This window comes from Drosophila ananassae, chromosome 2L (genome assembly GCF_017639315.1).
Source record: "Drosophila ananassae strain 14024-0371.13 chromosome 2L, ASM1763931v2, whole genome shotgun sequence".
Classification (NCBI taxonomy): Eukaryota; Metazoa; Arthropoda; class Insecta; order Diptera; family Drosophilidae; genus Drosophila; species Drosophila ananassae.
Window position 1 is genome coordinate 9,405,412 of NC_057927.1, and position 20,320 is coordinate 9,425,731.

Here is a 20,320-nt window from a genome sequence, read left to right on the forward strand (position 1 = left end):
AACCCCATATCAGATACTTTCTGGCATGCAGTATTTTATTCCCTCTTCAACAAGTAGACAACACTGGTCGACGCTTGCAGTCTCACAATTTAATTTCTTTAGTTTTTTGGGTTTCCATTAACATTAAGCGCACTCACCGAAGAATAAAGTTACTCAGTGGCACCCTATACCCATTTCGATCCTAAGAAAATACGAATCTGTCAATTAATGGACTGCTGGAGCGCGTAGGACAAAGCCAAAGTGCATCGCCTATACACATAATAAGAATACCCCAAAATTTTCAGGTGAGCCACATACGAGCCAAATACGAACTGGGTGGGTGGGAGAAAACGTTAAATAAACAAAAGTCTCCAATTGCCACCTGATGTTCATGTGACGTTAGCCAAGCCAGGAGTTAACAGTCAGTCGATAAAAAGACACAGAATTCCATCTGGCAATGTACGACACGTAGGCAGAAAGCAGCACAAATTTGCAGTTAAAGAGAGACAGTAACGCAATCCAGCCATCCAGTCTGTATTATCTTCGCCTCTGATAATCGCTCATTAATTTCTGCCCCTCAGTTCTTTACAGCAGCGCACACGAAAGCAACAGCAGCAAACACCATACACCAGCAGATGTCCGTGAACTGAATCCGAATTTTCGCTCGCAACCGATTCTTCCAAGCCAACTGTACCCACACACCAGAAGCCCTCTATCCACCATGGATGTATCCGCCTCCACGTCGTTTGAGTCGAACAACGGCACGCCGGACAAGAAGGGCCACTCCTTCATCGGCGACAGTACTCTTTACGACAGTGCCCTGGACCACCAGTTGTCCACGACAGTCTACAAATCGTGTAATGGTAAGTTGATCCTGTGGTATGAGGTAAATGTTTACCTGCGGGATTGCCTACTGGTCAACAACTGTTTTAAAGGTCCTATTTGGCTTCCCAAGAAACATAAATAAACCACAAGTTTTTCCTCTTTTTGTAGAAAGTTTAGCCAACTTAAAATCCCTCTTTTGAGCTACCTTTAAAGATGATGGCCACAGCTCCTACCCGGAGGTAAACATTTTTCCTTTTGCCTTTCCCCAACACAAGCGTACACAGCACGTATAGTAGATTCAAAACGATCGAGTGATCTGTCGGAGCAGCAGCTCGACAATATGTTTCACAAGCAACGGCAACTGATTCGAACTCTGTCGCAAGTGCTGCCAACCACAGACGATTATAACCTGTGCATGCGTTGGATGGACACATTGCGTCACTGCACTCCCTCAGAGAAGTATGCCAGGTATCGATTGGTCCAGGAAATGGAGCACCAACTCTCCCGACACGGCCATCTGGGCGAGCCATTCACGAACCCAGATAACTTGGATTGTGAGCTGGAAGATTTGTTGGACGCGTGTAGTGAGGGCACCTGCGAAATATCAGAAGCCGATTCCAGGACTCTAAATGTCAACCGCGATCTCAAGGTGGAGCACACATATCTGCGGCGAGAAGTGAACATTTACCGCCTCAAAGTGGCAGCCCTGCAAATAGAAACCAATCACCAGGAGAATCAAATCACCGAACTTATCGACGAAGTGTGTCAAAAGACCAACGGGTTTAACAGTATTAGGGGAAATATTATGGCCTCGGCGCACAAGAGTCTTAAGTCGCAAACAGCGGAAACTTTTCCCCATCGCCTCTTGTCGCAAATCTTTGAATCCTTTACGGGGGATGACCATTTCACAGGACACTTTGCGGGCTTAGACTACCAGTTGAAGTGTATAGTGGAAAAGATCTGTGCTGATAACTACGAGAGTCAGAGGAAATCTACCGAGGAATCTGTCAAGGAAAAGGTTAAGGCTTTGAAACAAAAGCTAATTCAGAAGTACGATAAGCAACTGGAGAAGCAAGCCCAGAACCAACAAGCGGATGCTCTGGCCATGAAGAAGAGGTGCTTTGAAATGTTAAAGAAATATTTGCTTGAGAACTTCCAAGATGCAGACTGCAAGCCGGAATTCATAAAGCAACTGAAAACGCTCTATGAAAAGGAGATCTTGAAATTATAATTTCTACGTTCTTTGTTGGATATATATATATATTTTTTACTGTTCTAGTTGCAATTTTTAGTATTCTTAAATAATAATTTGAAAATCATAAACCTCTTACTTCAGAAGTGTTTTGAATCTAACTTTATAAACTATACTATTCATTATTCAAAGTAATCTCAGATAAATACTTCAACTTTATATTTTATTTACAATTATATTCTTGCAGAGAGTCTTAGCAACGATCAGAGCCAAAATCCGCTACCGCTACCCTCCACAAATCCATCAAGCAAAATAATTGCTTCGGAATTGGGCAGCGAGGCGGGCGCCTTCAAGGCATTCGGAAGCCCGTCACCGGCACAGACGCCGGCCATAAATGCCAGTATGCTGCTCATTCAGTCCGAGAGCACCGACACAAACACCTCCCAAGAAGAGGTCGATCCAAAGTCTCAGCTGGCCAACAAGACAATATTCAAGACGGATAACCCCAACCTGTCAATTATAGAAATAAACGATAACTCCATTAAGGAGCAGGACCTCGAAACGGAGGTGTTGCTGGTGGAGGGCGATAGTGTCAAGAACCTGTTGAAGAAGTCGCCAAGCAAATCACCGGATCCCGCCAACGACAAGCGTCGCCGCAAGACCGAATCCCTTCTGCAGACCAGCAAGCAGAAGCTGGACATATCCATAGCCGAGGCATCCGCCTTGGCGGATGGAGATGCCGAAAAGGGTGAGTTGCTGCCGGTGTCGGTGCCGGCCATCGACCAGCCACAGACCAAGCGGGAAATCAAAATCTACGATACCATTGAGGAGTTCGAACAGAACCTGCCCTCGACGGTAACGCTCTTAAATACGCCCTTCGGTAGCAAGGTCTATCTTGTGGGCACGGCGCACTTTAGTGAAGAGTCACAGGATGACGTCTCCTATGTAAGTATTTTCATTTCCCTGATATAAAATAATTGTTTCTAATTTTTTTTGGCCTTCCTGCAGGTCATACGCAATGTCCGTCCAGATGTGGTCATGGTTGAGCTGTGTCCATCGCGTATACATATTCTCAAGCTGGATGAAAAGACTCTGCTGGAGGAAGCTAAAAGCATAAATATACCCAAGGTAATATATTTTATTAACCATCCTAATGTTATCTAAAGTAAATTGTTTATCTTCCTTATAGATTCGCGGAATACTGCAGACCCATGGCTATATTAATGGCATCTTCTTTATCCTTTTGCTGCAAATGAGCGCCCAGATTGCCAAGGATCTGGGCATGGCACCTGGCGGAGAGTTCCGACGCGCCTTTGAGGAAATTCACAAGCTTCCTGGATGCATACTGCATTTGGGCGATCGACCCATTCGCATAACCCTATACAGAGCCCTTCGAGCTTTATCCGTGTGGCAGACCATGAAGCTGGTGTGGCGCCTTACCTTCACGGACAGCATCAGCATCGAGGAGGTAGAGGAGTGCAAGCAGAGCGATCTGTTGGAGAAGCTAATGCAGGAGATGGCTGGCGAGTTTCCGGCCTTTTCGGACGTTTTTGTGCGCGAACGCGACTTATTTTTGTGCCACTCGCTGCAGCTGGCCTCCTTGCCGCAAGCGGCGCCCGGAGCTCAGCAGATCCGGCCAGTGCGCGTTGTTGGAGTTGTGGGCATCGGACACGCCAATGGCATTGCGAAAATGTGGGGAACAGTGGACCCAAAGAAGATACCCGGCATTCTCGAAATCCCCCCAGCCAGCATGGGCCAGCGCGTCTGCAAATACACGCTGAAATATGGTCTAATCGGTCTGGGATGCTACGGATTATTCCGCTTCTTTCGGCCGCGGTTGACACGCTTCTTCTAGATCTCCGTGGACCAGGTGGGATTCGATGACAAAGGATAAAAATGAGACGGCGACTGTATTCCTGCGTTTGCTACGTTGTTGAATTTATTTTTTATTAACGAACGAATCGCTGCGCTGCGCCTGCAGATGAAGTGAATTAATTGTATTATATTTTATTGTACAATGATGTTTTGATAGACTCGTTTATATACGGAATATATCAAAGGATATATACATACATGCAGATATCACAGACAAACGCAGGTACTACACACAAAAGAAGAAAAAAAAGACCATTACACATAATCCTAGTTTTAAAAGTTCCGAACTCCAATAGTCCTCCCACGGGCCTGTTGAGGGATCTAAATTAAAATTGTTTATGTTAAATTTGTCCAGTTACATTTAAAAACAAAAATGATTTAAATTAAAAAAGTATATAAGTGTATTTACATCCGTAACAGGCCTGCATATAAGGGCTATATCACGTTGTTATTGTCCACCTGATTGTTAAAAAAAAAAAGAAAAGAATCGCATATGTATACATGAAACTAAGTTTTGGATAATTAAGGCATCGTATTGCATGTTGTATGTACAAGGTTTCCTAGCTTATTTTAAGCTCAATAATGCAATGTAAATTCCGGAAGTTAAATCTTGACTACATATTCGTAGGACCCGCCTCTGCAGTATCAAATGCGAAACTCCAATCTTCCATTCCCACTCACTTAACTCATAGTTGTTCGTACAATAGAAAAATGATTAAAAAAAGATACATATAATGTCTAGCCTAGTACAGTTTAAAATAGATCGAAATCGTGATGGACCTTCTAATAGGCCCCCGAGTGTTATAAATGCGAAACAGAGGAATTTTATGAAAACTAAAAACGAAAAACGAAACATACCAACCTACATGTACTTTACTTACACTATATATATATCTGAACGTTGTAAACGTAAAAGTGTTACGATTATTGAATCAAAGGAACCCCAATAGATTTGAAACTCCATTAATGGAGTTATGTAGCATTTAGAGTAGAAACCACCAACCACCCGAGAAATAAACTCAATTAAGTGTACTATATGTAATTCCACGTTGTGTCAATTCCAATTAAAATGCTAATTGCAAGTCTTTTTGTATTCCGTGTTTTTGTTTTTTTTATTATTTACTTTAAACGTATCTTAAGCACTAAACGTCTCTCTTGTGTGTTGCTTTTGTTTCTAGTGTTTTTAATTTTTTGTTTTTTGTATTTTTTTTTTTATGCCATAATCGTTCTTGTTTCACGTAATTAAAATTTTCCAACATTTGCATTTGTTTTTGCGCTTATATGTAGTAACATATTTTTTTCACTTACAATTTGCTGCAATACAAATAAAAATCTTAAATTGTAACTGTAAAATTACAAATAGTTACAAATTAAATTCTAAATATGTAGTTAATTTTGAGGCGTGTTGTGGGATTGGCTCGCTCCTGCTCCTGCTCCTCCTCTTCCACTCCTTCCTTATCATAATCCTCGACTTCGACTCCTCCTGCGTTGCTGCTGCTTGCTGTTAATGTTCTTGTTTCGTTTGAGGCTTGGTAATGCAAATGTGTAATGGTATTTTTTTTTGTTTTATCGTTTTTAAATAAACACATAGAAACGTGTGGAAAAATTCAAATCAAGTGCTGGCGCGCGCGTGCAAGGAATCCTTTGCAGATGTAATGTTGGCTTTTTCTATTTTGGTTTTCTTCATAAGTTTTTTATTTTCTGTTCTCCGTTTGTTCGGGTGTGATTCCCAAATTAACCGACTGATCCACACTGAACCGACTCCACTGCACCCAGTGTCCGTTGTCATTCACTCCTCCATTTCTGCATCAGCTTCAGCTCCAGTTCATGTTCCAGCTTTATGAAGGTCTGCCTACGGCGCCTCCGTTGACTCGGTCTTCACCTCCGTTTTTATGTTCGACGACGACAGATGATTATTAGGGTCGGGCGCACTCAGGGGCTAAAACACAGAAGGTCATGTCAGAGATTAGCAAAAGATCCGGCAGATCTATGAAAAATCCCTAGCCTAGAGAACACTCAACTACATATAGAATAGATAGAATAGACTAACTAGCGACAAACATGAAGGCCCACACACGATCGATAACACACGGATTACCACAGAGCAGAGTTCTTATTATCATTATCTCATTAGCTCGCAAAAATCGCAAACTTCCAGTAGAAAAAAACAAAAAAAAAAAATTGGTAATTGGCAATCTATATAGCAAACACACAAACACAAGACAACAGAGGTAAGGTATTTGGTATTTGGCTACCTACCGATTGGCTACTCACAATTCCTAGCGGCAATCCGGCGACCTGGGGCGACAGATGCGGCACCGAGGGCACGGAGTTCGATGGAACCTGCGGCACCGGTGACGGTACCGGCAAAAGGGCAGCGGCAGCTGCCGCGGCAGCAACCGCAGCTGCAGCAGCGGCCACCGAGGAGGAGGAGGAGTTGCTGCCAGGAGGCGGCGGCGCCAGAGCAGCGGCGGCAGCAGCAGCAGCAGCCAGGTTGGTCGTACTGTGGGGCCCCTCGTGCGGCGTGGTGCTGTGTGCCCGGTGATGCAGTGCGCCTGTATAATAGCCGCCATTTAATCCTGTTTTGTATTTCGATTTGTATTGGTTGGTATTTTTAAATTTTTTTTTTCTTGTTTTTTTTTTTTTTAGGTAGTTTGAAAGTTAGGTAAAGATTATGAAATGTTGCTGTTTTGTTGGTTGGTTTTTTTTTTTTGGTATTATGTGGGTTGGGGATTGAATTGGTTTTTGGTTTGGATTGATTCGTTTGCTCTGTTCTCTGTTCTGTTTATCGGGTACTGAGCTTCTTGGGTACTTAGTGCGAGTGGTGGGTGGGTGGTGGTGGACCTTTGACAGAGAGCCGGTGTAATCTGGGAAGTGGCGACTAAATGAGAGAGATCTGCTCCTGTATCCCCACTTGACCATTGACCAATAATGAGCTCGAGGGACTCCCCACCACGGTGTGAAGTTATTTTTGTTTGTTGGAAACCTTAGATCTAAGGAGTATCTCTATTGTGGATATAAAAAATGGGCTAGGCTAAGGCTTTCCACATTCATTACTGACTTTTTTGTCGGCGTGAGTGATTTTTGATTAATTTTTATAATTTTTTTGTGCTGACTGGCGCTCTGCTCTGCTGCTTGCTTGCTCAAAAAAATGATGCCATCATCCCAAAAAACAAATTTTGATTTAACAAAAAAAATAATTTAAAAAAAAACATTAAATAAATAGGAGGAAAGGAAAGAAAACATTTCAAACAATATTGCAACACTTTCACACAAAATAAGAAGACAACAAACAATCAAATTAACAGCTTCCAATGCATTCTAGCAAGTTAAAACAATAATGGGTTCATTAAAGATTTTGTTTTATTTGTTTTTAATCTTTTCTTTTTTTTGTATTTTTTTTTTTTAAGTTTTGTTTTGTTTTTCTGGAAAGGTTCTCTTGGTTTTCAAAATTGAAATTTCTCCATATCATTTGCATTGTTTCATTTTCATTTCATTTTTGTTTTTGTTTTATTTTGTTGCATCGTCGTCAATTGTTACGCTTTTAATTTTATTTAGCTTTCACAGTTATTAAAAATATCCTTTTTATACATTACAAAATAACAGTATTTTATTCTTTTTTTTTGTCTCATTACGCATTATCGTTACTTTTACTTTTACTTTTTACTTTTACGTTTACGTTTACTTTTTTACTTTTAGGCTTATGCTTATTTATGTTTTACTTTGCTCATTTGTTGTTGCAGCTTGCTATATAGGATCGCTTGTGCGTGTGCGTGGGTGTGTTTGTTTGTGTGTGTGTGTGCGTGTACATCCTGCAGGATGTACAGGATGAGTATATACTGCCTTTGTGTCTGTTTTTTTAGTATGTGTGTATATGTATGCGTGAATGCTTTGTGCTTGTAAATGTTGGAAATATTACAAAACCGCTTGTACTAACAAAAACATTAAAAGAAAATATGAATATTTTGAAATATATGTTCTAGAAAATTTCGAAAAAAAAGGATATGGACAGGACTTTGCATATTGCATCTTATAAGCATGATTATATTTAATCTCTAGTTTAGATAACAAAGAGGGAAAAGGGAAACCGGAAACGGAAATAACCATCCACAGCTTGAAGCTTTAGTACAAAATGATAATCTTACAAGTTTCGCTCGCTTCGATTTCGATTTATATGTAAGTATATATTCTTGTTAAATAAAGTTACAATATACACGCTAACAATGTTCAATGTGCCACTCGCTTTGATGATCGTGTTGTTATCCTTCGTGTTACCGCATTCGTCAGCTGCCTTTTTATCGTTAATGTATATTCTAGGTTCATTAAAATTACATTTTTTATCTGATTTCTTTCATTTTCATTTTCTGTTTCTGATTTTTTTTGTTTTGCTTTCTGTTCGATTTAATATAATTTGTGTTATACTTTTAAATGTACATAGACTATGCGTTAATTTAATTGTAGTTTTCATCTTGTTTCAACTATTTATAGATGTGGTTGATGCTAACGCGCCGTGCTGTCATCTCTATGTATGCATCGAATATCGGGGTAGTATTTACTTCTTTGCTGTTTTGTTGTAGCCGGCCAATTAAAAATACAAGAATGTACGTAAGGCGAAAATAAACTTGGATGATGAGATCATTTTTGTAATATCAGAGCAGAGCTTGAGCAACAGAATAATTTTTAGTTTTTTTTTTAGTACTACTTGTTAAGTGCGTAATGTAATTTTTTATTTTATTATTTCTTTTTTTTTTTTTTTTGTACCATCTCGAAAGTCAGCAATAAATGGCGCAATAAATCAGAAGACCAATTCTCTTAAGCTTATACACAAATGTGGTTGTTGTTGTGACGTGGGGAGTTCCTCATATTGGAATTGTTTGATTGATTTCTTTCATGATACTACTTTCAGATACATTGAAATATATGACTAAATACACTGAACATTAATTCTTTACGCTGATTGTTTCTCGGATTCGAATGGAGGAGCTTGGGGGGATAGATATGAAGGGGAAGTCGCGAAACATTAACAACAATAATCCATCATATTGTTTACTTTCACCTTTTTCACGTATTTTATATGTATATTATGCCTCAAAATATATGCAAGAACAGGTGCTTGGTTGAGCTTGAGGATTTTGAGAAACGGACTTTTGAAACTATCTTCGGTTTTTGAAAGTATCTTCGGTAAGGATGGAAAAACAATGCATATACATGCACACACATACATATAGAATAGATAATAGTATCTTTTGGCCAACATCGGCTGCGTCTGCGTCTAATCCTCCTCATTCTGATCTTGATGCGGCACTCGGCCACTAAATATATATATATATACCTATATATTTGTTTAGCTTAAACTTTGTAACTTATATATCAACTCTTATAGCGTGTGTGTGTGTTATTGAATCTTGCTTCAAATTATACTCTCTCTTGCGCGCTTTCTCCCATCGTCGTCGTCTCTCTCTCTCTCTCTCTATTTATATATATATATATATACTTTCGAATGAATCAGAGAAAGAATAGAAGTATGTTTGGATGCTTGCTACATCTGTGTGTGGTGTGGGTGTGTGTTTGGTGTGTGGTGTGTGCGTGTGCTTGTGTGGGTGTGGTATGTTATGGTGTGATTATGGTGTGTGTTTTGTTTAAAGTATAAAGTATGTGTTTAAACGACTTCTGGTATTGTATTGTTTATGCTTTTGTTGATTTTTGTTTTTTTTTTCAGTATTTTTTTTTTTTTGCTTTGTTTTTTTTTTTTGTTTACTTGTAATAACGCTCCCTTGCTCGCCTGTCTCTGTCTCTCTACTTTTCTTGATTTGATATCATTTGTAGTTTACCTTCGGGATAAACAGCCGCCGCCACGCCCCCAGCGGCAGCAGTGGGCGGCGTGCGCATGAAGTACTCCTTATTGACGCAGTTCCTTAAAACGTCTGGAATATTGCCGACGATTGCCCGCCGGATCTCGGTGGCTGCCATTTCACGCAACTCTGTGGCGGACGCGTCGCTGAAGAAGGCCGCATGCGGTGTACAAATCAGATTTGGGGCATCCTTCAAAGCGCCCTGAAAGTCAATTAACAATTGGTTAATAAAGAACATAGCCGACGTTGGTGCGGCGCCAACTCAGATTGCGTAAAATGCCTTGTTTTACAACAATCTCTTACTTGAAATACATTGTAAGGTTCGTTTTCGTGGACATCCAACGCAGCAGCTCTAATGCGTCCCTGCTTCAGCGCCAACGCCAAGGTCTCGTCATCAACCAGTCCGCCTCGGGCGGTGTTCACCAGAAATGCACCAGGTCGCATCTACAAATTATTTGTTACTCCTTAGTAAAGTAATCAAGTTTAATAGGAGTTTTGATAGCAAACCTGTTTAATTGTGAATTCATTGATTAAATGATGGTTGTGCTCGTTAAGCGTACAATGCAGTGATACGCAGTCGGACTGGAAAAGCAGATCCTGCAGCGTGTAGACACGTGTGAGACCCAGTGACTTGTCGATGCCGTCGGGCAGGTAGGGGTCGTAAAAGATGACATTGAAGCCGAACGCCTTTGCTCTCAATGCCACGGCACTTCCGATTCGGCCCAGTCCCACCAGGCCCAACGTATCGCCGCGGATGCGTGCACAGCCCTAGAAAGTTAATTTTTTACAATAAGATTTAATAATTTATTTTAGTTTTAAAAACGTACGTGTGCTGCCTCCCTAACTTGCTCGGGTCCAGTGAACTTTTTGCCCTCTCGCACCATATTCGCGAGCCAGTAGGTCCGCCGATAGAGATTGAGGATCAAGCACATCGTCGTGTCCGCCACCTCCTCGACTCCATAGCCGGGGACATTGCAAACAGCGATGCCCAGTTCGCCCGCCGCCTTAACGTCAATGTTGTCTGTGCCGCTGCCTATGCGTACAATGATGCGTAAAGCTTTGAACTTCTCCAAGTCCTCCTTTGTGAGGACGATTGTGTGCCACATCAGAGCTCCCACTGCCTCATTGAGTACCTAAAAAAAAAAGCAATCCGAGATTAGAGATTAGAGCTCTTAGTTAAGGAGAATCTAATGCTTACCTTCTCGTGTATTTCGGAGGTGCTCTGTGCATCGCAAAAGGCCACCGTTGCCACATCCTTTAGAATTGGCATCTCGATGGAGCAATCACGTCCATCGAGCAGAGCCACCAGTGGACGCGCCTGTAGCGGTCCGTTGGCGAAACTGCCCTTAACATCGATGCGCGAACGCTTCGGCATCATCAGATTTTTGTCCATTTTTGTCCCGGAATTAGTATCTGTGTCTATTTGTTAACCACTCCTCTCTGTCTCGTCTCGGCCTTGTCTGGCGGCGGCTGTGATTTCGTTTTGATTCTTTCGGTTCTTAGTGTTTACTGTTCAGTGTTTAGTGAGGGGCGCTGGGCGCAGGCTGGTATGGAAGTGGTATCCTCTCTATGCTGCTAACTGGGAGGCCGTCGTCGTCGTCGTCGTCGTCGTCAACCGCTTTCAGTGGCTCTAATTAAATCAATGGAACGAAAACGTTTTCAAGACTACGATGCAAACGCTGCAATCATTTTTGGCGCTTCATATTGAAATCGAGAATCCTGCAATGAAAGCAACAATAACATAAAACACATAAATTAAATGGAAAACATGAAATGTGATGTACTCGCCCAAGAGTAACATAAAAAAAATATATGTAAAAAGAATAAGAAAAACTACAATGTCAGCAGAATTGTACCGATGACAAGTTTTTCGTTTGGATTTCGCCAACATCAGCAATAAAGTCCGCCCCTCCCGGGCTTAGGCTTGGTAGGATTGGTGGGGAAGGGTAGGAGGTTGTTGCAAAAACATAGAAATTTAACGCTTCTCATCGAAAGCAACTGGCCTCTGGCCGAAGAAGACTGTCTCTGTGCCAGCTGTTATGGAAAATAGCTTCGTCACCAGGTTTGAAGCCACCATTACTTGTCCAAATCCAGTCAAGCTTATCGCACCAAAGTATTTGCCTTTGATTAGAGTAAAAAAAAAAAGTGGAAATCGGGGGTCCTACAAGAGCGAGTTACTGTACACTTGGATTACGTTTTAGGCTGCAGTATCTTATCACCTCGCACTCGCCACTTCTTGGTTATCTGACGTGGAGTGGCGGGCGGCGTGGGTCCGAGGATCCAACCAAGCGTGATGGCAATGTGACCGATAGGCCCATTTATAGACCCACTCTACACCATTAGGATTTTATGGAAATCCAAAGAAATAGCCCTCGTATATCGCGGCAATCAATAAAATGATAATTCAGTCACATGAAATTACTTAAAACGACAACTGTAACTCAGAATAATAAAATACATATCGCATGAATAGTTTTTAATATACAGCTGAGATTCAGATTCATTGCATCGCTGGCTGATAAGCGCCTCAAATCGGAACAATACCAAAATACCCTCCTCCCTGACAGCGCGTATATCGCAAGTGTGTGGAATATTCTATAGAATATTTTATTTATGTGCGACTGTGACTGGGACTGTGTTGATAAGCCGTCAATGACTGCCTCTGTGGCTATATGGCTACAGTCTACAGGCTATATAGGCTATGTTTAGACGCACCCTCCCCCACCCTGCAGCCCGCTTCCGACCGTCAGTCAGTCACTTCCCATCAGCCATGTGTCACGTATTGTGCAAAAGTATGAAATACGTTTAAATGCGGCAACCGACAACAATAATAATGATACAAAAATAATAAAGAAAAAAAAATATACTTCCACAGATACAAGACTCGAGCGAAAAATCGCAAAACCAAAATACAGAAATACAAAAAGCAAAAAAAATAAGCAACGCAATTATGACATCGAGCAATGGAAGAAATAAATCGCCACTGCTCCTCCCCGCTCACTCTCGATACAATTATCAAGTGAATAGCCAAAGTCAAGTGGGCGCAGAAACGCTTTGTTCCATTTCTCTCCTAAGCGCCTGGGTTTTTTGATTTGAATTTTTGTTTACTCGGAAATAATTCTTCTTCGATTGCTCGAAGAGCCAGCTCACAAAGGATGAGTCACTTGACTACCAGAGCTAACTTTTCAAGCGATTATTGTATTTTTCTCAAACCAAGTTATCCATTTAAGAAAAATGACTCAAAAACATGCCACTTTATTGCCCCACGAGGCTCTGGTTGTTTCGAAATGGGGAAAATGCCAGTTGAGAAGTGTAAAGCGCGCCAAAAACCAGTTTCAGATCAAGTTGCCACAGGATGTGGCATGGCAGTCGCAATGTGCCAGTGCCAAGCGCCCACGCCAAGAAAACCTGTTGATGCCTCCTGGCGGCGCAAGGCGGCAATGAATCCGGAATAAAAAATCAAATCAACCAGGAGGGCACACAAAAATATAAATCACAAAATAGCGAGTGTACACTGTACACAGTATCTAACAGATACAGATACAAATTCAGAGTGTGACGCGGTTGCTACCTGAGCCGCAGCTACTCCGATGATTCCTATTTTCATTCCGATTCTGCCGACAAGCCGCTGTCTAACAGCCAGTCCAGATTTGGCAACAGTTCTGACCATTTGGCTAATTTATGGCTATGGGAGTTACTATACCATCAATGATTATTGGTGTTTGAGTCCAAAAACCAACTATTTTTCACATTTTCTGCCAACACTAGTGGCCGTAAAATTGTGCAACTTTTGCTGTAAGAACTCCACCAGAAGCGATGACGATGGTCGCGAACATATCTTTTATGGAATGGGTAACCAGCGGGCGGCGTCGCGGCCCGGCAACAAACCAAGCCAAAGCCAACAGCAAAAAAAAAAAATAAAACCGGTTTATCAACACGAAGCGAACCGGGCCAGGTCCGATAAGAGGAAAAAGGAAAGGAGAGTCGAGAGTCGATGGCTGGCTCGATTTTATTTTCATTTCTTTGCTGGCTCTTGTATCTTTTTTTTTTCTCTCTTTTTTTTTTTGCCACAATTTCTCAGGCAGGAAAAGCCATCCATGTTCGCTTAAATTGTTTGTTGGCTTAATGCCACACAGCGCCAACTTCTGTACCGAAAACGTGTGTTTGTGTGTGAGTGAGTTTAAAACACGTTTAAATAAGTCATGCGCATTTGTGGGGAAAAAGTTTTAAAGCCCTGAGATGCTGCAACACATTTGAGGGGGAGGTAGCTGGGCTGCTGGCAGTAGAAACTGCAACTGAAACAGCATCACTGCTCATGCGTCGAGTTTGCTGCGATTTTAAAGTCGCCAACCTAACCAGCACACTCTCACACTCGGCTAACTTGTTTTTTTTTTTTTACTGAATTAACTGCTGCGGCTTCCTCTGGGGATGGCTTTCCCGCGTTATTCAACGACGAGAGGACGAGAGTCTGGTCGGTACTTGTTTGGTCAGATTACTCAGTTTATTATTATTTTTACCTAGATTTTAAATACCTTAAATAGCTTAGTTTGCAGTACTTTTTCGCTCAGTACTTCCCCAAGAAACCACTTTAACTGAGTGGCTGACATTGAGCAATGTTTTTATTGTTCTGTATATGTCACCACGCTTTCCCTCGCTTTTTTCTTTCCATTTTTATTGCTTTTGCATTCATATTGATTGGTGGTGTTTTGGGGGGTCTGGTGGTCTGCGAATGACGCAAATTGAAAAACTGCAAGCTAGCATAGCTCGGACAGTGCCAATGGCAGTGCTAGTAGTGACCAGAAGTGGCAAAAAATCAAATAAAATACAACTTATATGTGTATCTGGCCCTCGCGCACGCTTACGAATGCTGTTTCTTGGCTACCATTTGGCTGAGCCATCTGAAAGTGTTTTGCTTTTTTTTATTTTTATTTTTATTTAGAGTGAAAAATAGCGTCAGATCGATGGACCAGCAGGGCGAGTAAGGCAGCGGGTGTGGGGGGACTACTCTCACAGATCAGATCGTTGCTTCCATTGTGTTTTGTACCACAATTTTGTGTTTCACAGACTCATTTAATTTTAAACGTTTGCTGCTATTTTGGCCTGCCCGCCCTTCTTCCCCGCGACACTTGCGCCCAAATGTGTGAAATTCTTTGGGCAGGTGTGCATTTTTTTCAACCGACTGCTCCTCCTCGCTCGGCAACAAACAGAAAACAACAAACATTGCATTTAAATTTGAAATACAAAAAAAACAAGCGAGAATGATAACATTGACAATAAATAACCGTTGGAGTGGGGGTGTACCGTAACAATCAGAATTTATTATTGACCAAAAAAGGGTTACCAGACGGAAAAATGTTGTTACGCCAAAAACAAATGAAAACATAGCTATATAGAGGGGGGTTTTGTGCAATCTAATATTTTTTTTTATAATTTTCTATACTTGAAGTTATGAAACTTTGCAAAAACTTAAAAAAAAAAAACACAAACAAAAACATGCAATTTGTCTTTTTTTTGGAAAACATGTCAACACTAAAACGAAAACACCTCCTCTCTAGAGGAGTAATCTCTCCTCTCTAGAAGTTTTGAGAAATTCAAAACAACGGAAACAATTCCGTTGCAAATTCAAGTGGGTGGGATGGGGGGAGGGTTGAGGTTGGGATTGGGGAAAAAAGCGGGAGCCCAGAGTTCCTTGTCTGTCTGCCTCTTCTCCATGTGTGTGCCCTGGTATACGTAGCATACTCTGTGTGTGTGTGTGTGTGTGTGTGTGTGAGATGGGTACAGGCACGTCGGGCAGTGAAAGGGCAGCGAACGAAAAGAGACGCAAATACTAAGAGTGAGCGAAGCAACGACAAAAACACGACAAGCGCAAAAATTGTAATAAAAACTAGAAACAAGCTTCAATTTGGATGGAACAAAAAACCGGAGGGGGGTCAAATATTTATGGACATTGACAGTCGCAACTTTATCAAACTTTTTCTCTTGTCAGGCTCTGCTCTTAGCGATTTTGTGTGTATATTTAAATCCGAATAAACAAAACAATGCGAAAAATGTAATTCCATCGGGTAACGGGAAAGGGTATGCATGTGTGTGTGTGTGTGGGTGTTAGTTACGATTTCCAATCAATAAGCAGTGGGAGGCACTATTTATTTATCCTTCCATACCAATAAGGCAATACTTTCTTGACTTTCTTTAAAGTCATTTTAAACTTAACCCCTTGGAGCGAAAAAAGGCAGCGCACTTTCACCCTTTAAAGAATTGCAGAGCCCAGACCAGACCAGACCAGACCGACCAAGAACGAACTAAAGGCCGGTTGAAATGTGTCAACATGGAGAGCCCGAGCCCGAGCCCTTTGGCTTTAGTTTCCAAACTCGTTGGTTTCGATCCCTTCCCCTCCCTCTCCCTCTCTCTTTTGCGCACTAAAATGTGGCGGCGGCGGCGACGGCGGCAAAACAACGATGAGACAGCATGTTGCAGTGGCGTGGGTCAGGGGGGGCGGCTTCTGGGGTGAAAATGGGAGGAGGCGTTGCGCAGTGAACCTTGCGTGTATATTGTCACTAGGCGGTCGAAAAAAAAAAGGCGAAATAGACACACACACACATACACCGGATGGTAAATATCTGTATCTGTATCTGTATGGGGAGATTATTGCACAATTTTATTTATGTTTTGCATAGAATATGGCCCACTCGCACACACTCGCATTTCGCATTTAAACCGCAACAATAATTCGCCACAGTGTGCGTACACTGCCACTCACATACACATACACTCTGGAACATACATACATATATGTACATAGGTGTATGCAAAAAGTAGTTCCGCTTTAAAATTCATCAGAATTCTGCACGTTTCAATTTTTCTTGTACACGTTTATCGCCCCCACTCGCACACACACACACACACACACAACATGTAAATCCACAGATATCCATGAAAATTATTATTTTTATTAATATTATTAAATTGCAGCGGCGCACAAATTTATTTTCTTTTTTTTTCCCACCGCTTGCCGTTTTGCCGATTTCTCGTTTATTCGTTTTCCTTTGTGGCGGCGGCGGCGTCCGTTCGGTTTTTTTTTTCTCCCTTCTATATTTTGCGAGTTTACAATTGGGATGGAAATTCACGTGCAAAACACTGGGGCACACACAATTTTTGAGTGCAAACACCTGGCACAGGGGTTTAGACGTTGCCCACGCGTATTTTTCACAAATTCTGTGCACTTTTTCGGCTAGTTTTTCAACAATTTCTTTACCAGCAACGCGTCCAAATTCCAAACGCAGCTTTCAAAATGGCGGAATACGAGCACGGCGATTTTTAGGTTTTAGTACAGCAATGACGCTACCGCGATGCTACCCATTTAGCGGCTTGCCGCGCGTTATCAACGGCTGGAGATGCGGCCCAAGGTGGAGCGGCTGGCGGTAAACACACCTGGCTAAATGCGGGCGTCCAATTTGCCACGAACAGATTCGAATTGCACTCGATATATTGCGGAAATACTGTAATTATATTCGGCACCACTTCCACACATAAATTATTCTCTCTACCGACGGCCAGGGTTGTGTGGTACCTTGCGTAGAAGAGTGCTGCCAACCTGGTTATTCTTGTTAGGGTTGCCGCCTTATTTTATCGCCAATAGTCGATACTTATTGATTTAGATTTTATTTGACCTTTTGAATGATATTTAACGAAGGAAACCTTAATAAAAAAAAATTTATTTTATTTTTTCATCTAAACAGTCTTTGTTTATGGATTTACAAAAACCATTTCAAATTTGGCAAGCATCTAAGCTGAAAAACAGTGTGGCCAAACACGAAGAGTTTTGCCATTATAGCTCTCCAAAACTGCAGCCTCACTTGGCACCAACAACACAAAGACGAACGTTTTTAGAAGAATAACTGCCAATTATATAGCTTATCTCTTAAAAACTGATAAAATAGTTAGGTACTCCAAACACGATGTCGGCCAGAAGAGCAACCCATGCCGGCAGCTGGTACACGGACTCAGGTGACTAATTGCTATAAAAAAGAGATCGCATCACCCATTGCATATGCACTTCATACGACTGTATCTGTATATTGCACCTGTGTTGGTGTGTGATAGCAGTTGTTGTTGTGGGTGCAAAGACCCCAAGTGAACTAGGAAGAACAAACAACCTATATGTAAACAATAAAGACGGGTCAGAAGTTCTTCTCCGGATCGGTGCCCACGGCAGACCGGATCTCGTCCATGCGATCGTAGGCGATCTCAGTGGCCCAGCACATACGCTTCTCCAATTCGCTGTTTCGCTGCCGCTGCTGACGTAGTGTGTCCAAGCCCCGTTCCAGCTGTGTGCAAGCCTGGAAGAACGTGCTCAGCTCCGGAATGTCACCAAACTCTCCCGGATGCCGGCGAAATCCCTCGGTGGCGTCCGTCGTCAATTTGTCCAGGCGATTTTGAGAGAAACGCGTGTCGAACATCTTCTGCAGCTCCATGGTGGTCATCTTCCCCATCTCGTTGTTCATATCATTCAAATGCAAATCCCGAATACGATTCTTCAATCCAGTGAAGTTCACGGACTCGAATTTCTCGCCAATACCCTGGAAGAGCTCGTAGCTCTTTTTCAGCTCCAGCTGCATCTTCTGCAGGTCGTCGTCTATGCTCTTGGCTGCCTGAGATTCCATAAAATCGGACCGGAACTTGGGATCTTTTGGAAGAGTCTCGTATTGACTCATAGATGCCAAATTGAAAGAAGTCGAGGATGTTGATGGCGAATCTGTATCCTTCTTTTGGTAATCACCTCCGGCTAAACGATCGGCTGAAGTCACCTCTTCGCATTTCATTGAGACGCGCTTCCCGCTGCCTGCTGAGGAGCGTTTCTCACTGCCTGCTGAAGAGCGTTTGTAGCTTCCCGTCGTGGAGCGTTTCGCACTGATTGAAGGCGATGGGGCTTCTATCGTCATTTTAGATGGCGATTTCTTGGGCTTTTTGGTCTTAATTGGACCAAAAATAGGCAGAGGGTTCGGACTCATAAGCATTTCGTTCGAAACCTTTCTGTCGGGATTGCCAGAGGCTCTAAATAAAAAATATTCTATAAATTTATGTTCTTATGTATGTTTCTTGGTGACTCACTCGCCCTCTAAAATCGCTGTTAGTTCAGTTCGGATACGATTCAATAGCTCATCGGTTTTCTTATCCTTATCGTTTTCCATGGCGAAAGGTTAAACTGGAATTTGTCTTCAATATGTATAGTGAACCTTATCGCAGGCAAGTTTTTGCTGTTTAAGGAGTTTTCTAATGAGACTGTTTGTTAATTTGTTGCCAGGCAACGCTAGGCCAACTGTGTGTAGAAAAATCTATATATATTTAATATTTTAACACTTTATTTCATTTTTTAGGCTCTGAGCTTAGCAGGCAGCTAGATCGTTGGCTTGGAGCTGCGGATCTCTCGCATGGACCAGCACGAGCTATTATTGCCCCGTAAGACAAATATTTTTATTAAATAAGATTAAATTAATTTAATCCAAGCCAATTATCCTTACAGACATGCTGGATACACCTATTGTGGTGCCTGCGGGGCTTTCGCCTATCGCCAAGTTAGCCCTGTTGTCGTGTAAGGACTCGAAATTCGCATTCTCAGGATATTTTTAATTCTTACCGCCTTTTCAGAAAGCGAATCTTCATTCTGGGTCCATCCCATCATGTGCGCCTGCGCGGTTGCGCCTTATCCGTGGCAAAGAAATACAGGACTCCTCTCTACGATCTCAAAATCGATACTCAAAGTATGTTTGTGAGGCAGGTTATCTAAAGATTTGTTAGAATAACATTGGTGATGCGTTTTAGTCAATGCCGAGCTGGAGAAGACTGGTCAGTTCTCCTGGATGGACATGAAAACGGACGAGGATGAGCACTCCATCGAGATGCATCTGCCTTACATCGCCAAAGTTATGGAAGAGTGAGTTTCATAATTATAGATACTCCTTATAGATACTAACTTTAGAGTGTTGCAGCTACAAGGATCAGTTCACCATTGTGCCTATCCTGGTGGGCTCTCTGAACCCGGATCAGGAGGCGCAGTACGGCAGCCTTCTTTCCACGTACTTCATGGATCCCACCAACCTATTTGTGATATCCTCGGACTTTTGTCACTGGGGACAGCGGTTCAGCTACACTTACTACGACCGCTCCTGCGGTCCCATTCACAAGTCCATCGAGAAGCTGGACAAGCAGGGTATGGACATCATTGAGTCTCTCAGTCCGCAGGCCTTCACCGAGTACTTGCGCAAGTACAGCAACACGATATGCGGCCGACACCCGATCGGAGTTATGCTCGGCGCTGTCAAGGCGTTGCAGGATCAGGGCTATGACAAGATGAGCTTCAAGTTCCTGAAGTACGCCCAAAGTAGCCAGTGCCAGGATATGGAGGACTCTAGCGTCAGCTATGCGTCTGGCTCGCTTGTCTTTGAGATTTGAACGCAATCAAGTATTTTAGCCACCTTCTAAGGCATCTAATTTGTGGAATTTAAGCTTAAAGTTTTTACAAGTACTAGCATCAAATTGAAAATTTTAAATAAAATTAATTATCGTATGAATTAAAAGCTAATTCAATAACAATTTTAGT

At 42.1% G+C, this 20,320-nt stretch overlaps 4 protein-coding genes across 24 annotated transcripts; 2 read left to right on the plus strand and 2 right to left on the minus strand.

Annotated features, from left to right (window-relative positions):
- Window positions 1-10: 10 nt before the first annotated feature.
- On the plus strand, window positions 11-4,964 carry LOC6500866 (traB domain-containing protein). 4 transcript variants are annotated; one of them, XM_014911283.2, is made up of 5 exons: window positions 20-284; window positions 561-842; window positions 2,244-2,941; window positions 3,005-3,124; window positions 3,186-4,964. In XM_014911283.2, exons 2-5 carry the CDS (start codon window positions 701-703, stop codon window positions 3,849-3,851), a joined length of 1,626 nt encoding a protein of 541 aa, XP_014766769.1. In that variant the 5' UTR covers window positions 20-284; window positions 561-700; the 3' UTR covers window positions 3,852-4,964. The 4 variants fall into 4 exon arrangements, with proteins under 4 accessions (XP_032310439.1, XP_032310455.1, XP_014766769.1 ...); XM_001954030.4 differs by lacking the exon at window positions 20-284 and adding an exon at window positions 342-509; XM_032454548.2 differs by lacking the exons at window positions 2,244-2,941; window positions 3,005-3,124; window positions 3,186-4,964 and adding an exon at window positions 1,098-2,134 and having other exon boundaries at window positions 11-284.
- Window positions 4,955-17,420, minus strand: LOC6499720 (C-terminal-binding protein). Of its 18 annotated transcripts, none has more exons than XM_001954031.4 (8): window positions 16,976-17,420; window positions 10,922-11,442; window positions 10,551-10,856; window positions 10,231-10,491; window positions 10,036-10,167; window positions 9,703-9,925; window positions 6,131-6,426; window positions 4,955-5,810 (listed from the first exon to the last, which is right to left on the minus strand). In XM_001954031.4, exons 2-8 carry the CDS (start codon window positions 11,114-11,116, stop codon window positions 5,724-5,726), a joined length of 1,500 nt encoding a protein of 499 aa, XP_001954067.2. In that variant the 5' UTR covers window positions 11,117-11,442; window positions 16,976-17,420; the 3' UTR covers window positions 4,955-5,723. The 18 variants fall into 18 exon arrangements, with proteins under 18 accessions (XP_001954067.2, XP_014766197.1, XP_014766201.1 ...); XM_014910711.3 differs by having other exon boundaries at window positions 6,146-6,450; XM_014910715.3 differs by having other exon boundaries at window positions 6,131-6,450.
- A 125-nt stretch (window positions 17,421-17,545) lies between these two features.
- Window positions 17,546-20,302, plus strand: LOC6500867 (protein MEMO1). Its single transcript, XM_001954032.4, has 6 exons — window positions 17,546-17,727; window positions 19,098-19,179; window positions 19,244-19,312; window positions 19,369-19,481; window positions 19,543-19,654; window positions 19,710-20,302. Exons 1-6 carry the CDS (start codon window positions 17,679-17,681, stop codon window positions 20,170-20,172), a joined length of 888 nt encoding a protein of 295 aa, XP_001954068.1. The 5' UTR covers window positions 17,546-17,678; the 3' UTR covers window positions 20,173-20,302.
- On the minus strand, window positions 17,772-19,032 carry LOC6499719. The gene is made up of 2 exons (XM_001954033.4): window positions 18,832-19,032; window positions 17,772-18,774 (listed from the first exon to the last, which is right to left on the minus strand). The coding sequence occupies exons 1-2, from the start codon at window positions 18,909-18,911 to the stop codon at window positions 17,901-17,903; spliced, it is 954 nt and encodes a 317-aa protein (XP_001954069.1). The 5' UTR covers window positions 18,912-19,032; the 3' UTR covers window positions 17,772-17,900.
- Window positions 20,303-20,320: the final 18 nt, after the last annotated feature.

What these genes read in the sequence shown, in the direction of transcription:
- LOC6499719 (XM_001954033.4), bottom strand. Translation starts at nt 18,911, where the DNA reads ATGGAAAACGATAAGGATAAGAAAACCGATGAGCTATTGAATCGTATC. An exon ending in ACAGCGATTTTAGAGGGCGA is followed by an intron (nt 18,775 to 18,831) that starts GTGAGTCACCAA and finishes TTTTTTATTTAG; the next exon opens with AGCCTCTGGCAATCCCGACA.
- LOC6500866 (XM_014911283.2), top strand. Translation starts at nt 701, where the DNA reads ATGGATGTATCCGCCTCCACGTCGTTTGAGTCGAACAACGGCACGCCG. An exon ending in AGTCTACAAATCGTGTAATG is followed by an intron (nt 843 to 2,243) that starts GTAAGTTGATCC and finishes ATATTCTTGCAG; the next exon opens with AGAGTCTTAGCAACGATCAG. An exon ending in CACAGGATGACGTCTCCTAT is followed by an intron (nt 2,942 to 3,004) that starts GTAAGTATTTTC and finishes GCCTTCCTGCAG; the next exon opens with GTCATACGCAATGTCCGTCC.
- LOC6499720 (XM_032454622.2), bottom strand. Translation starts at nt 11,116, where the DNA reads ATGGACAAAAATCTGATGATGCCGAAGCGTTCGCGCATCGATGTTAAG. An exon ending in CCTCCGAAATACACGAGAAG is followed by an intron (nt 10,857 to 10,921) that starts GTAAGCATTAGA and finishes TTTTTTTTTTAG; the next exon opens with GTACTCAATGAGGCAGTGGG. An exon ending in AAGTTAGGGAGGCAGCACAC is followed by an intron (nt 10,492 to 10,550) that starts GTACGTTTTTAA and finishes TTAACTTTCTAG; the next exon opens with GGCTGTGCACGCATCCGCGG.
- LOC6500867 (XM_001954032.4), top strand. Translation starts at nt 17,679, where the DNA reads ATGTCGGCCAGAAGAGCAACCCATGCCGGCAGCTGGTACACGGACTCA. An exon ending in CAGCTGGTACACGGACTCAG is followed by an intron (nt 17,728 to 19,097) that starts GTGACTAATTGC and finishes TTCATTTTTTAG; the next exon opens with GCTCTGAGCTTAGCAGGCAG. An exon ending in GCACGAGCTATTATTGCCCC is followed by an intron (nt 19,180 to 19,243) that starts GTAAGACAAATA and finishes TTATCCTTACAG; the next exon opens with ACATGCTGGATACACCTATT.